Below are 16714 nucleotides of genomic sequence, written 5' to 3' on the forward strand. Positions count from 1 at the left end.
GCATCTATCTAAGTGCAGTTCTATTAACTTTATCATGATATAACCTCATCCTGTGTTCAACAAGAGGTATGAGCAGTAACATGAGAGGGATCTGTATTGTGTAAGCATCAATAACATTAAGTGGAGGTTTTCAACTTCTGCTGGGAAACAGTTTGGACTCTGGCCTTATTCCCCATGGCTAAGTGGCCTCAAAGGATGCACAAGGCATACCAAGGTCAGAGGTGCGGGTCCAACAGGGAGTAGCAGCTTGTCTCCAATCCAGACTCATCATGGTGGGCAGTGCCAACACCTGATTGTCCCATACTGCCAGGTCCTGTTGTTGCTGGGACATGACATAGTCCTTCTCTTCAGAGTAATCTGTGGTCCCAGGGTGCTGTTGACCATAGGCTGCTTGTGAACTAATACAACAAAAAGAGTGACTGAGATGAAGGATGACAAAATAATTCTCAAGTGTAAAGGCATCCAGATGTGAAATAGCTACTTTGAATGAAGATGGACAGTTAATTGGAACTACATCAATAGCTTATTCAAAGTGGCCATTGCAGGACATGCCTGTGTTCCAGGATAAACAGTTAGTGTGATGGTTTCTGATAACACTTGTGTCTGTAGAAAACTGTTCTTTGGCCTGAGGGAGGAATTTTAGTCAGGTGTGAAAATCTTGCATGAAGTTTGAGTCACAAGGGAAGTGCACATGTGCCCAGTGCCACAGAATTGCTCCTGTGCCAGTTCCCCCTGTGTGTCCCCATCATTCCTTTCATGCCCTTGCTATGTTCTCTCACCTTGGCAAGGCACAAGGACCCACTGTACTCAAGGTCACAAAACTCTAGCTTTTTGTAAATGGGGGAGAGTTTCTACTTCAGGGAGTTAAAGTGTTCTGTCTCTTCTTGCAAATCCCAGGGAAGAAGAATAAGTTGAGGGTCTATTACTTGTCATGGTTGAGAAACAAAATTTTGCGCAACGATCCTGAGGTGGAGAAGCGGCAAGGCTGGGTGTCTGTGGGTGACCTGGAAGGCTGTGTGCACTACAAAGTCGGTAAGGATTTCCTGGTTTTCTTTAGAGAGATGCTTAATCATCCTTCTTTTGCATCTTGTGACAGCAGCGTTCTTCAGCTTTGTTTCAGGACTGTATTGGGTGAATATCTCATGAGTTCTTTCAAGACTCCCTGTTGTACATGGCAGGTGCCTTGCTCCCTGTCATTTCAGCAGCATCTCTTCTTGCAGCAGTTACCAGATGATGTTATGGCTGTTCCCTGTAATGGCTGGAAGGAGGGAGTGCCAGCCATGGTCTGTGCTCAGTCAGTGGTTCTGTTTTTCTGTAGTTACTTAGGATTTTAATTGAACTGATGTTTTCCACCTCCTCATCTTCCCTCTTGGCCCTGGGTAACTGCTAAGAAGTTGGACCTAGTTCAAGTACTAGTGAATCATATTTGTAGGATGACCTTATGTAGATCAGCTCATCCCTTTCTCTCATGAAAGACCCAAATATACCTTTGTTTAAACACCCTGGAAATGGTACCATCTTACTTTTCTTGGGCTCTCAGGCAGCTTTTTTCAAGGTTAATGTGACGATTGTGATAATTTCTGTCATTTAACTGTGGGGGTGGATATATGGCACGTTTTGCTTTGGTGAAGGATGGTGTGAAAGTGGCACTTCCTCCGAAGTCAAAACTATGATACAGAGGAGTGCAGGAAATGTGAGGTGGCTGCTTCTCATTAATACTTTGCTTGAAGGTTTTGCTTTTTGGCTTTAAAAGTGGCAGGGGTTAAACTCAAGGCAGAATATGAAACAGGTGTGTGTTGTTACTTTAGCTGTGATTACAGCTAAGCACCCACATATTCCTCTTCAGTTGCTCATCCTTGGGTTTGGTGCATTTTTAAAAAACACAACGACAAAATACTTATCCTAAAATTAGGCAAACATTTGGTAGGAGCTTCTGTGTTTACATATGACAAGCCACTCCTGCGTTTTTGACAGCACAGCTGCTGCTGTTTTTCTCTTGGAGAATCTTCATGTATCTTGACCTTTGGTTGTGCAGCTATTTTTCCAGGTAGAAAAGAAAACAAAGTACTGTTCTGCATTTTGGTGGAGTTTGCTGAGTTTTCTTGTTCTCTGCCTATGTGAGATAGAATCCTGTTTTCCATTGTGAAAACACAATGCACAAAGAAATCTTAATTTTCAATGCATGATTCTTCATTTATTCTCAATAGGCCCAGCATGACCTTAATTGTCTTGGAGAAATTGCTCATCTCTTAAATGCTTACTCATCTCCGAAAGATGGGAGTCCTTCACCCACACAACACCTGGGGATTTAACCCACAGATGAGCAGTGACATGAAAATTCATCCTGCCAAGTCTGACAAAATTGTTCAGCCAACAACCACCAGTCCTCCAACAGTAGCTTATTCATAACCAGTAGTGGTGGAGTGTGTTCATACTTAAAAAATTAAGAGGTTGGTTTAGCTGTAGGGTCAAGACCTCTAACTCTGAATAGTGAGGTTTTTTTTCATCACCATATGACAAGGAATATATAAATGTTGGTAACAGTCATTTGGCTTTACTGAAAATAAATGACTTGTAGGTTTCCAGTCAAGGTATTGTCACTGGTGATATTAAACATTGATGTCCAGAATGCATTAGTCTCCCATGCTGGATAATGTCTACCTCTACAAGTCATCCATTGAAATAATTTCATGTGATGAGATGGTCTTTGATTTAAGCATCTGTCTGGTACCTAAGGAATTGTTCTTCTTGTATTGCAGTAAGATATGAGAGAATCAAATTCCTTGTAATTGCTTTGAAAAACTCAGTGGAGGTTTATGCTTGGGCTCCAAAGCCTTATCACAAATTCATGGCTTTTAAGGTAAGTGAAACATCACTTTGGTTCAGATGTGTCACTGTCTCTCACTGCCTCTCATCTGTGCTCTGCTTTTGTTTTTGTTGTTGTGTCTAACATTTATTCTAGCTAAAGATAAACTCAGTATTCTTTTAAAGAAAATGTAGTGCCTTTGATGTACTCTGGAGATGGCAAACATGAAACTGTCACAGTCATGAGTGTTAGATGTGAATAACTTGTTTCTCTCTACCCCAGCCAAACTCAGCAGGTGCTGTGCCAAAATGTGCATTTGAATTGACAAAGTTGATGTTGATTTCCCTCAAATGGGCATGAAATTAAACACAGTGGTAGTCAGCCTACTTTTTGCCTAGTCCATTTCTAGAATCTTGATTCCTTTTACAAACCACAAATGAATTATGCAATTGTCCATGCAACTCAGTGGATGATGGATACTTAGCTCCTTAAATGTAACCTACTATTTTACCAAAATAGCTAACTTTTGAGTTTTGAGAATTTTTAGGATCCTAAATGGAGTTCTGCAAACCAACAGTTTTATTGTGCTACATATTGCATTTTTCTTTTTTCCAGTCCTTTACCTCACTTCATCACAAACCACTGTCAGTTGACCTGACTGTTGAAAATGGGCAAAGACTGAAGGTCATATATGGCTCAGTGGTGGGATTTCATGCCATTGATGTGGACTCTGGATCTGTGTATGACTTGTACCTTCCAACACACGTAAGAGAATCCAAAAACCTACATTAATGCCTTTGTTCTTTGGGTTGTGTATTGATGATGATCAGGTTGAGTTGTACTATTTTTCAAAAGAATGATTAGTGGCAGCTAATGCAAACCACTTTTCATATAGTTTTATAACACTGAAGTCCAGTTTAAATGCTTTTATCGCATTTAGAATATCAATTTTAGTGGTTTAATGTCAGAAAGCCTATTGTATGGACAGTGCTATTTTGAATTGATTTATCCTGGAAATTTAGGACTTAAACAGTCAAAGACACAATAATATCTACATGAATTTAGGTGACTTTTACGATCTGCCACTGTGCAGATAGCAGAAACCAACTTCAGACTAAATAAATTTGCTGATCTTCTTGCCATTCAGTTGCCCATGAAACACTCTGTAAATTCAGAAGTTTTTACATTTTCCTTGGGACTTTCTCATTAGATCGTCAGTAAGTTAGCATGAAGATGTTGATTTCAGGGGTATGTGTACATTTTGCATTGTGTTTCTGTTTGAGGTGATGGAGAGCACTAAATGCTGCTTCAGGTCAGATTACAGCAAATTGCCCTGCAGAAGTGAATGGCTGGCATGGGGCTGTCCAATATGAAGTCCATGCTATGGTGTTAATATTTTTGGACTTTTGTTTGTTTGTCTATTTTTTAGCTATTCTTTTCAAAGCTGTGAGTCCCAAAAGCCAGAGAATCTTGGGGGCTTAGGTTCAGCAAACTGGCAGGTTCCAGACTGGCTCCAATCTGATGGGAGGCCCCTGGCAGAGAAACTTCTGTGCACACTTGAACCCTCCCTGAAGTCAACAGTGCTCCACAGGGGCTGGGGGTGCGATGGCCTCCTTGCATCCCCAGACCATGTGTCCCAAACTTATGCTTGGCAGGTCTGAAGAAATCTCATCCTAGATCTGCATGTTGCAGCCTGTGCTGTGAATCCATCTATTTTTAACTTTTCTCCACTCTCAGACCCTCATTTTCAACCCAAATGAAAACCCCCACTCCTGCTGTCTAAGCCACTTGATCACTCTGCTGCCCCTGCAAGCCACAGCCTCCAAGTTCTGTCAGAGCTGTGTTCCTGATGGACACAGTGTGTAACATTGGCTGTTAGATTTATAGGCTGCTCTTAATTGAAAAATGACTTCTAGCTGTTCTAACTGTTGAATCACCTGCTAAAGGCTTGTACTGTTTATTTCTGTGTTGGTTTTTTAAGGTACTTAGTATTTGTCTTGTTAGAGGATTTATTTAATCTGACAGTACCTTTGTTAACTAGTCAGCTGTGTTGAATTCCGATCAGTTTGTAAATTGAAGCGTGGTACCCACGTGCCTTTCTGGAAGTGGGTTGCTGAGCAAGGTGAGCAGTGACTTGTCAAAAGGATCATTAGCATAATTGCCCAAGAGAAGAGAGGCAAAGAAAAAAGTGAACTTTCTTAGAGGCTTTACTTTTTCAACGGACTGCAAATACAATTAGGTACCTGATGAGAGAGATTTCCCAGGTGACTGCCCTGAATATGTGGGGCACCTGAGACTGACTGCATTTGTGTGAGCTCTTCAGCCACAAGTTAGCATGGACTAAAAATATATTTTCCTTTCAGAGTCTTAGACCTGAAATAAATCAGCTGCTACAGCAGCTCTATCTTTTTTGATACTCTATTATTTCCAAAGAGCTAGAACCGGATACTTACCTCCAGGAGCTTTGTGGTGGCACTAGCCCAGACTGTAACAGGCTGACTTGAGATACTCTTGCTTTCTGGTAGCCTCTTTTCCTGGTTGCCCAGCTCTTTCTGCATCTCTTACCTGCTGCGGTCGCTCATGCGGGTCCCGAGGCGGCGCATTAAAATTGCTCTGCGGCTCTGGATCCCCGTTCTAGTGTTACGGATAGTTCTTGCCGAGGCACGGAGTCAAGTGGGTGGCCTGAGTGTATTCAGTTGGGCAAGTACAGCTTCAGTGCTTCTTTTACTGTTCGTTGTGCCCTTACAGTGTGCATAAATGTCTGTGCTTGAGGGGAAAAAAAATAAAATACCTGTGTGTGGCTGGCCTGTGAGAATGATGTAAAGCTCCAGTCATATGCTTCCTATAAAAATATTAATTGTGGTGGTTTGATTTACTATGTAACATCCTGTTTTGAGTAGCGCTTTAAACAAGGAAGTGCTTTGTTTTTTTTAAGGCTGTCCTCTTTTTCTTTCAAAAATGCTTTCATGAAACCCCACCTTCATGGTTGTATACTTCACCTTTGGTTTTGGGTTTTTTTTTTTGCTTGGGATATGTTGGCTTCTGGGAGAGATTCGTGTGAGTGAAATGCACTTTTCCTGTGGCATGCAGAGGTGTGCCCAACAGCTGTCAAATGGGCAGCTATTTGTAGTGAAAGATCTGGGAAGGGAAAGACAGAGTGAAAAGGTCCAGGGAACTTTTTACAGCAAGATAAATACAATTAAATTTGCAGGTTTTTAACTTGTGAGTGGGGAAAGGGAAATATCATGGAAAGTGAAAGCACTGATCTCCTGGAATGTGGAAGTTTCTGTCCTTCATCTTCTGAAAAAGTTGTGAATTCAAATTTATTTCACCTTTCTCCTATTTATATAAAACAAGTATTTTGTGAGGGACTAAGTAAATATTATTGTGTCTCAATGGCTCCATGGCTTCTTGAAACCAATTAACGCTGGTAAATTTAGTGTGAATTATTGAACACTGATTTATTTGCAAACCTGCTGTCATATTCAAAGGGGGGAGAAGGAGAGAAAGTCTGTTTCAGAGGCTTACTAGCAAGCTATACAGCCTCTGAGAACAGGCATTTCTTTCACTTTCCATGAGCCATGAGCTAGTTCTTTTTATTGCTCTGCCAAGCTAGTTAGATCGATGTCATCACTGAAATTGCAGTCTGTGTTCTGATCTAAATCTCAGTAAAATACGATTCCAGATCCAGGGGACGATCCGCCCCCATGCCATTATCATCCTCCCAAACACCAGTGGCATGGAGCTCCTGCTCACCTACGAAGATGAAGGCATCTACATTGATATATATGGACATTTCACAAAGGAGACTGTTCTACAGTGGGGAGAAATGCCAGCATCTGTAGGTATGTATGAAAAATTGCTCTCTATTAAATATAAGATGCTGCTGCACGAAGCCTGACTTCTTTATGAGGTTTGTATCTCTGTGAAAATGGTTGTATGGCACATAAAGCAGCTTCTGAGCAAAGCAGATGTGTAAAAGAGTAAACAGATTTATGGGTGTTTGTGTTAACACAGCCAATGATTGCAATAGGGGCTTCCCATTTGGACACAGTCTGTATTCTTGTCACACTGTTTATTGCATCACACATTGACTATACAGACAGACTTCACTGAGGATGCAGCTTACCACCAGTTTCCACAGGGAGAATGATGTGAATTACAGAGGGGAAGAAGTGTCTTGGTTGTTCATAGCTCACAGCGTTTTATGTAGAAATTCACGGCTACTGAGGGGTCAGTTACTGAAGAGATCTGTAACTGCTGTCAAATGGCCCCTTCATTTTAGCACTTTAAATTCACAGGGCTGCCAGCCCAGGGTATTTGTGATAAATTCTTAATCTCCCCATGCTTGCAGTTGGCTGTGTAGGAGGAGATTCTGCTTGTACTGCAGCCAGGACAGCTGTTTGTTTCACCTTTCCCATAGGGCTTCAGGCTAACAGTGGGGAAAATGAAGCACAACACAGGCAGATTTTTGAGTTTATTACTTGCTAATTTCTGTCTCACTCCTGTTCTTTATTTTAAAACAAACATTCCAACAAAACAAGCCCAAGACAATTAGACTGCACAGAAGCCTATTATTAGCTTGGAGAAAACTGGATAGCACAGTGAAAAATTAAGGATGTTCACCTTTTTCCTTTCACTTCTACCTGAGTAGTTTTAGGGAAAACCCATCTTTGGGATGTGGTACAAACCAAATCTGACTTCTGATTGGAATTATATTTCCACTAAAAATTAACCTAACCTCTAAATACACTACTCAAACTTCAGATAAGGTCTCTGTTAACTGTTATTTTCATAATTTTACCCCGAAGTCCTATAAATTTTATTAATCCTTTGATATCCTTGGCTGCAGATAAAAACATTATAAGAGAAGTGTGAATAACCATTATTTGAATGGCCCAGCTTAGGGGCAACTTAACAGTTTCTTAAAAGATCCTGTTTTCCTGGAATTTCTATGCCCATTTCAAACCTCCTGAAGTCTGTATGAGTATATCTCAATTTTCATTCTCTGTTGCAGAGACAGAGGGGTCTTGTGTTACCTTCAGAGTGCTCTCTAGTCATCCTTTGATCATTTCTTGATTTCTTTAAACAAGCATTTTGAAAGAAATGTTTGTAGTTGGTACAGTATTTTGATAGAAAAAATTAAAAAGTTTGTATTATAATCGATGGATTTAGGGCAGAGAATCTAAATATATCTTACTCATAGTCTTAAACTGGGACCTCTGTGACCAATCTGTTAATAAGAAATCAGAGTGAGGAAGCTCAAATCCCATGGGAAATTAAAAAACTGTAGAAGTATTCTATGTTTAATATGAAAGATGTACACATATGTAGGGCTAAATATAAATATAGCTGTAATATTTTCTATGAAACAGGTTTCAAAAAGGCATTAAGAACATCAGGTTAATAAGATTTGGGAGCACTCTTGCCTGTTTGTGTGAGTAATGAATTATTTATAGTATGTAGCCATGAAGGGTTGACACAAATCTGGATATTCCCAGAGGAACTAGTAAAAGTCTTTATTTCCTTTCCCCTGTACATTTTAGAAGCTTATTCTGTAGAGAAACAGGGAGTGTAACCAAAAGGTGGTTAAATTACTGCCTCAATGCTCTACAGCATGCCAGCTGGAAGCACAGGATATTTTTATCTAAAGCTGCAGTGGAGAGTGGACTCAGAGTAACTATTCCCAAGGTGCTCGTGGTATAGGAGCTATTGTTCCAAAATAAGACAACTCTGAAGATCTGCTCTCAGTTCATCTCACATGAAACACCTCTAATAGCTCCCACATGGGAGGATTATCATGACTCAGTACTGACCTCTGAATTGATAGCCTGCTATCCTTCACATTAATCTCCATGTATAGATAAGTCATTATTACTGGACAACTGTGCAAATGGTGTAATGAGTATAATGAGGCCATTTTCTTCTTTCACAGAAGAAATTTGGGAAATAATTTTTTGATTCTGCTACAAAACTGAAATTTTTTGCTACTTGTACTTAAACCTGCCATTGTCAGTTGCCAAGTTCTGGGTATATTGGCCAGACAGCAGAGCATCAGGGCTGAACTTGGTGTATCTGGTTTATTCAGTTCCTTTTTGAATACTGCCTGGAGGTCAGATCTCTTCAGAACACAGCAGAAGTGGCCCAGCAGATGACCTAGAGGTTGCAGCAGACACTAATGAAGTGGTTCCTGGGAGCTGCAAGGAAACTATCAAATTGAAATCTGCCAAAGGCACTGATACAGACACAGCACAGTGGCAGCTGGAGTGTAGATTTCATCTAGTGGAAAAGATCAGGAGACTTATTAGTTCTTTGTTGCTAGACCTATATGACCCATACTAAACAGAGTAGCCACAGAACAGTTTCATGCTGTTTATACACATGCACCTGCCTTGCTTCCCACCCCCAGAACCACAGGCTGCCTCTGTGTCTATTGTGTTCAAAAGCAAACTTTGAAAAGGTTAATGTGATATCAGTTGGCACAAAAAATAACAAAAGTTTGAGTCTTGTATCATTTTGATGTTCTTTATGTGTGGTCTGGGCTTACTTTTCAGATCCTGTAGACTGCATGGGTGCTGCCCTGGGCTCATGCTGCTGCTGCTGCACTGTTCACAAATGTTAATGACACTTTCTTCACAGCCTACAGCAATGGTGCCCTGTTGTACAGCCTGAAGCATGAAGAAAAGATTGTAAAATATATTCATTTCATGGCTTTGAGTTTTAGAAAATACTCCTCCTCTTTTGCCCCTCACCCTTGGTTACTAACTGTTGCTTTGCTTTTAAAACAGTTCATTTCTTCTTCTTTACTCATGACTGGAATACTGGGAAAGAATTATCTTGCTCTCAGCACTAGTGGCAGGGAAGCCTTCAGTGTGCACAAAGAATAACTGAAAGTCTTCTGAACAGATTTAGGGGAAATTTATATAGACTCTGAGAAACTAAAATCACAACACTGTAACCAAACCATATGTGTTTCCAAGGAGGTATGATTTTCATACATTTGTTCTAACAACAATTATGAACTAAGGATTCCAAGTTAATGTTAAATCAACCCTGCTAGAAGTATATAAAGTCATGTGTGCATATTGCCTTTATTTTCTGCTGTCCTTCTCAAGCAGGATTGCAGGCTGTTGTTTCCAGGATCAGTCTGTACTGAAAGTTCAATTTTTAAACAAAAACCTAAATCAACATGGAAGGTTTTAGGAAGCAGACCTTGCTCACACTAATAATGTAGGGCAGATATACACTGTCCAATGAAGCTAAAAGCCAGTCCAGTGCACACATTCCCTCTACATCATTTTAGAGCAACAGAATTCTCAGACTAATGCAGTAACACTTGATAGTTGAGCAAGAACAATTGCTGAGTATTGACTACCAATAGAGCATAACTAATGTGATTTTACCTTGGAAACCCATACAAGTACCAGTCAGAGGGCTTTCACTGAAACTGTGCCTAATTTGAAATCTGTGGTCTTAACTCCTTCATCACTATTCTACTTTCTTATTGCCAGATTTAATGGGAGTATTGTACTAAGCTTCCACAGTGCTAGAATATATTCTTTTGGTTTTGTAAATATTGCATATAACCAGGCATGGGAAGACACCAAATTAATCATGCCATGGTCTCAGATTCTGAAGTATTCAGGTTTCAGACTAAGCTGAACTCCATAGTAAATACAAACCCCGCTTCCTAATAGGAACAGAGTACAGTGGGTACAGAGAAGACAGTCAAGACTTTTCTTGAATATGAACAGTTAAAGGATGAGAGGCAAAGATGAGCACAAGTTGCACCAAGATATTAGGAAGAAATGTTCAGCCTTGAAAGTAGTGATGCATTGCAGCAGGGTCTTGGGAAGGTTGTGAAATATCCATCAAACCATATCTGTACAAGGTCCTGAGTAATCTTGTCTATTTTGGCCACACTTTGGGGTGAGGGGGGCAGTGGTTAACAAGATGCCCTTCAGAGTTTTCCTCCAAGCTTTTGTAAGTCTAAGATATACAGTAGTAGTTAAGGTTTATGTCTAGAGTTCAAAATAAGTCTGAGAGACAAAATGAAATTTAGTTACTATTCCTAAGGCTTTTTTTGTGCAAACTTAATCAGTTCCATAATTAACATAAATAAGGCAAGAATCAGTCTTTCAGCTGTTAAACAGTACTTTTTTTTTTTTTTTTTTTTTTTTTTTTTTTTTTTTTTTTGTCTTCTAGCTTACCTCCTTCAGTCCAATCAGGTCATGGGCTGGGGAGAAAAAGCGATTGAACTACGCTCTGTGGAAACAGGAAATCTGGAAGGAGTATTTATGCACAAGAAAGCACAGAAGCTAAAATTTCTATGTGAAAGAAATGACAAGGTACAGAGATGACTACAGTGTGGTGACTTAGCAAAAATGAGTAATAGCTTACTATGACACACCAGTTAATTCTGGTAACTTTGTTACTGGTTATTTCCTACCTTGGTATAAGTTCCCTCTTCAAAGCCAGCGTAGTCAGTGGTCCCACAAAGCACCCATTATGGATATTCACTAGGGATGCTGCACACATTCCCACCCCCAGCTGTTTGAACTCTCTATTCCACCCAGCCTTCACTGTTATCAGTGCAGACAAATGCAGGCACTGTGAATTGCACAGCACCACAGGTGTAGTGGGGAGGGTTAGTGAGGGAGCCCCGAAAATTCCCAGCTACAGGACAGCCTCTCCTGAACTACTGAAATTACAGGAGTTAGAGCAGTCATCATGGGAAAAAACCCCAACACTCCTCATTGCAGACACCAGGGTATGGATAATCAGGTATGACTTCTTGCATATAGCAATTTTGGTAAATGCTCTCTGAAATCTGTTTAGTCCCACTGTCATATTTAAAAAATTCAAATCCTAAAACCTTAGATTAATTATTTTTAAATTTTCTCCTATATATTTTCAAATAGGGAAAGAAATACATTTTAAAAAATGCAGTTGTACTACATGTACAGTTTCACTGTAAAAAGTTTCTCGTGGGATTAAAATTCAATTGTGATATATGTGTATCCTTGTATTTGGGACTGTGGCATTCTATCACCTTTCTTATATGAGTAAAAATATTTTCATAAATATAAACTGACAGTAGCATCTTTTGTTTTCTTCTTTTTTTTTTCCTTTCAAGGTGTTCTTTGCATCTGTACAGTCAGGAGGCAGCAGTCAAATATACTTCATGACTCTTGGTCAAAATGTACTATTCAACTGGTAAAGCACATCAAAATGAAGACAATGAAAAATTCCCTGTAGGTAGCAGTGTAAAATTCTCAGAGGTAATATACACAAATTTGCACTTCTTACCTACAAAAATGTTGTCATTATTGACTTATTAAAATTCATATTCTTTCAGTCTGGAAAGAATTCCATTTTCCTGTTGAAGTACTGCAAACATGTTTAGTTTGTCATTCAAAGTATGTTGCAAACAAAGATTGTATTAGGAGACTTTAGTGAAGAATGTAGCCAATGTAAGAAGCTCCTGTACTCTGAAAAATGGACAGTTACACTTCCACAGGTGATGTAATGTTGGTATCTTGAACTGAAGTCACTTTTTATGGACAGTGACAGCTGTAGGTAGATACAAAAGCACAGTTGGAATCTATTTTGAATTGGGTTTGGGCTCCTTTTGCAGTTTTAGCAAGCTGTTACTGTCACCAAGATGAACTTGAATGACTTGTCCAAGCCTTACAACAGGGAAGGAGTAAAAGGGTTTGTGGTGGGTCCCAGCCAGACCAGAAGGCTTGAGGGATTCTCCTTGGACCTTGAGGGATCATCCCCTGTGCTGGGTGGACAGATGTGTTTCAGTACGGAGTTGTAAAAATAGTTAATTCTGAACATGTGCCCCAGCTGGGAGATTTCTACCAATGCAGGGAGGGACAGACTTTGTGTTTCTCTCAGGGCTGGATGCCTGAGCCCATAGACACAGTTACTGTAGGATGTATTTGTAAAAACTGTTTAAATACTCAGTCAAAATCATAGATGCATAAAGCATTATGAAACAGAACCTGTAACTTTCATTCACAGCTGGGACCCACACTTATATGAATTGATTTAAAGGCACTACCCATGCATATAAAGAAGGGCACAAGAGCAGGCACTTTCTTTTCTTCCTTCTTGCTCTTTCACATGAAGTCTTTGTGTATTTGTATGTAAATATAATCTTTCCACAACAGATATTAAGATTAACAAATGTATTCTTAATATAGCTATGAAAATATCCAAAGAGTTAATCTATTATAAATAGAAAATATAAATAATTCCAGGTGCTTTCTATGCTAATTATACCTAAATAAAGCTGCATCTTCTAGTGTTATTGGTGCCAGTGTTTCTGCATAAACTCTGTTCTCAGGGGCTTATAAATTTGCCATAAAACTATAGAGATATAATATATACATATATATATATGTACACACTATATACAATCATATACTATGATTCAATTTTGGGGTTTAATGTAATCTTTATGTAGCTGATTTTTGGATGTGCTTTGAAAATGTAGAGCATCAAATGTAATACAAAAGAGCTCATTCCAGACATGATACAGTAGGGATAATGCTGAGGGCAAAAGTGAAATCACTAGTTCCAGTGCTTGAAAATAGGTGTTTTTATTTTACTTGAAATATTTGATACTGAAGGGTGCAGGAAAAGTGTGTTGGAATATCTGTTTGTCTACCTCAAGGATGATGGTTCTGTGTTGATAAGAGGCAGAAAGAGTTGTTGGAGCTGGCAGCTGTGCTGTCCAGTGTGTCAGTCTGGGTGCTGGCAGTGACTGACAGGTGCTCAGAACTGTGTCCCTGTGCTGTCCCAGCAGGGATTCAAACCAGGGGCTGTTCACCCTTCCCCCTGTTCCCTGGGCTGGCACCTCCCTGCTGCAGGCAGGTCAGAGGTGCCTGCACTGTTGCTCTTATGTTTTTGGCTATCTGGAGGACTGCACTTTCCAAAGTTACTAACCTAGCACTTTTCACAGGCACTAGCTTATCTCAAAACCTATAGTGCTTTTTAATGAAGAATTTTCCTTTTAAATGTTTAACTAACAGAAAAATAAGCCTGAAGCCATACTAAAAAAACACATTTAAATACTCAAAATGGTTCTTAATGTATGTGAGTGATTAGCTTGTGCAGACTTGAAACCTGAATGGAAACTGCTTGAGCAGAGCTGTGTGACAACAGGAGCTCTGTTGTAGTAATGTTCCTGCCTGTTGCCAGGGCCAGGGCTGGGGCACATGAGCAAAGCCTGGCTTGGCTTCCCGTGCTGCTGAACATTTGGGCTGGTTGCATTGGACTTACAGAGTAAACAAACAACAGGGGGGGAAAAAAGCCACCAACAAAACCAAACAAGTCCAAATCTATAACAGAATCAGAGATGAAAGTTACAATTACTGGCAAAACTAAGTTGGAGACAATCAATTTATAAGCAACTTACTTACTTTTGACTTTCAAGTCTAAGAGAATGAAGGAAGAGCAGCTTTCATTTTGCACACAATAGGTGTGCAGAACTTGCAGAGCTGCTCGTGCTGTAAGCAATGAGTGATCCAGGCTGCCCTGTAGTATTTTGAAAATGTGTTTATCTCAGCAGCCTCTGCACTACAGAGGATGCATGGGATTTGTGCCTCCCCTGTTCTGGTGTCAACAGGTAGGAGGCTGATATTTTCCTGATGCTAGGGACTAGTTAAAAAGAATTTAGCAAAGAACAGTGGGAATTTATAACAAGGTCATATGAACAGATTAAAGAAGCAAATGTGATCAAGCTTAAGTTTACTGTAGCAGAAAATTACAATGACAATACATTGACACACTGTGAAAAAGTTTAACTCTATGTTAAAAGGGAAAAAACCCAAAAAACCACAAGTTCAAGAGAGGGAATATGCACCATTACATTGGGATCATAATTCATTCTGTTTCCCTCTGTTAGCTTTCTTCTTTCCAGCTCCAATTCAAGGCAGTGAGTTGGATTTTCATCTTCTGTTCACTGTAAAAAGAACATAAACTTTCTATGTGTAATTATGGAAAGCAGGAGGCACTTAAAAGTGAATGCCTTTGAAGGATTTAGAAGTGGTATTGCAAATAGCAACAGCAACTGAATGCCACAAAGAGAAACCTGTGGCATTGTCCCTCTATCAAGAGATAGTCAGAAAGGCTGAAGATGAGAAAGAGCTCAGAGATGTTAAGAAGAGTAACAGAAGAAAGAGGAAGTGACTGAAGAGGAGGGAAAAGCTGAAGAAAAGAAACACAAGTAGCCAAAGGTAAGGGAGTGGATGTCTGGCACAGCATATTGCTGTAGGAGGAATACAAAAGGTTAAAAGATGTTAAGGAAAAGAAAGTAGCCAAAGAAATGGAAAGGTGTCTGAAGTGACTGGGGGGCACTGAATGAGGGAGTATTTTGAATAACTGTTCAGCTCAAAGCAAAAGGACAAAGGCCAGAAGAAAAAAATGTAAAAATCCAGTAACCAAGATTACCCAGACATAATTTTAACTATGCAAAATGTATATCAAATTTGTAATTTCATTTATGAGGTGTTTCACTAGCTGTACCCTTTCACTAACTTTTAAAACCAAGGACTAAACTGCTTAATGTGTTTTCCTAGTGATGTCACTTTGACATGAAAAAATGCTACAGGGGCAGAATGTTAAGGATCCATGTCATCAACCCTTTGGTACAGGCAGTCTCCTAATGACAGGTGGTGCTCATAATGTTGCATTTGCCACACAAGATTGTGCTGATGCTGCAGCAATGTACAACTGTGTGTATGTGCCTGCTTTCATTCTAGGCATGGTGAACTCTCTTTTGCAGCCTGAAGCTTGGCACATGACTCCAAAACCTGGGAACCATGCAAGTTATGTACTGTACACTATGTATTGTTCTCTAATGTGGAAATTGTACAATTGAAACAGCAATAAAAATACTCTGAAAAATCAAAACTAGTATCACACTTGTAATGATTCTGTTATATTGACATCAGCTGTTGTAAAAATTGTAGAAACCTTTGTTATTGTTTTCCGAATCCAGTCACCATCCTTAGGGAAACATCCATATCTGCCTGTAGGGACAAAACAAATATATATCCTTGTCTGGATAAAGATGTCCAAGTGACAGTGTGAGAGTTCAGAGTGGACAGAGTGCACCTGAGGGTGACAGCCAGTGCTGTGCTGAGTGTGCTGCTAATGAGCTTCACTGCACTTGTGTGTGTCTGCTCTTCTCTTCACACACACACCCCGTGGCTCAGGGCAGGGCAACTACAGCAAAGTGACAGCTTGCAGCCATTGATGCTACAAGAAGTGGCTTTTGTGCACATCAGCCTGAGTGCCAGGTTAGCCCAAGTCACTTTTTCTCAGGTAAGTTCACACAGTCTTTATTGCCACTGGCATTGTTTCTCCAAAGGCCACCATAAAAGCTGGGTTACAAGTTCAGTTCCAGTGTTAAACTGCTGTATTTAAGTTAAATGAAGCATAAGCAAACCTGCAGTCTGTAGGAAAGACTTCTGTGGATTTTAAAACCTGTGCAGTAAGTCAAAGTTCCACACATCAAAAGTGTAAGAAATTTTCCTGCTGATAACTCACCACTTTCTTAAACTGCCTTTCAAAGTGCAGAGAGCTGATTAAAGGGCAAGGGTATGTCAGCTGGGTAATCACCCAAAATGTTCTTTTAGCATTACTTAACCACTTCTGTTATTTCCTAAGAAGATTTAACAAAAGCACCTAGGAAATAATGGTGAAATGCATCAGAAAAACTTTTCTATTTTTGTCCTCAAAACACTTTGTGGTGAACAACTTTTACAGTAAGCTTTATGATCTTGCACACCAGCTTTTTTTTTTTTTTTAATCTAGAGCATCACCTTTTATTCTTTTGTGCCTTTCATTTCTCCAATGTATTTTAATGTAATATTTAACAGAATGTAATAGCAT

The 16714-nt window shown here is 39.7% G+C and overlaps 1 protein-coding gene across 2 annotated transcripts in view; it reads left to right on the forward strand.

Annotated features, from left to right (window-relative positions):
• Window positions 1–15730, forward strand: part of NRK (Nik related kinase) — an 87134-nt gene extending 71404 nt beyond the window's left edge. For both annotated transcript variants that reach the window (XM_063170661.1, XM_063170662.1), the window contains exons 26-31: window positions 898–1032; window positions 2760–2860; window positions 3422–3571; window positions 6492–6651; window positions 11012–11154; window positions 11943–15730. In XM_063170661.1, coding sequence (XP_063026731.1) covers window positions 898–1032; window positions 2760–2860; window positions 3422–3571; window positions 6492–6651; window positions 11012–11154; window positions 11943–12026 — 773 coding nt within the window. In that variant the 3' untranslated portion in view covers window positions 12027–15730. The remainder of the gene's footprint in view (window positions 1–897; window positions 1033–2759; window positions 2861–3421; window positions 3572–6491; window positions 6652–11011; window positions 11155–11942) is intronic.
• Window positions 15731–16714: the final 984 nt, after the last annotated feature.

Source organism: Melospiza melodia, chromosome 16 (genome assembly GCF_035770615.1).
Source record: "Melospiza melodia melodia isolate bMelMel2 chromosome 16, bMelMel2.pri, whole genome shotgun sequence".
Taxonomy (NCBI): domain Eukaryota; kingdom Metazoa; phylum Chordata; class Aves; order Passeriformes; family Passerellidae; genus Melospiza; species Melospiza melodia.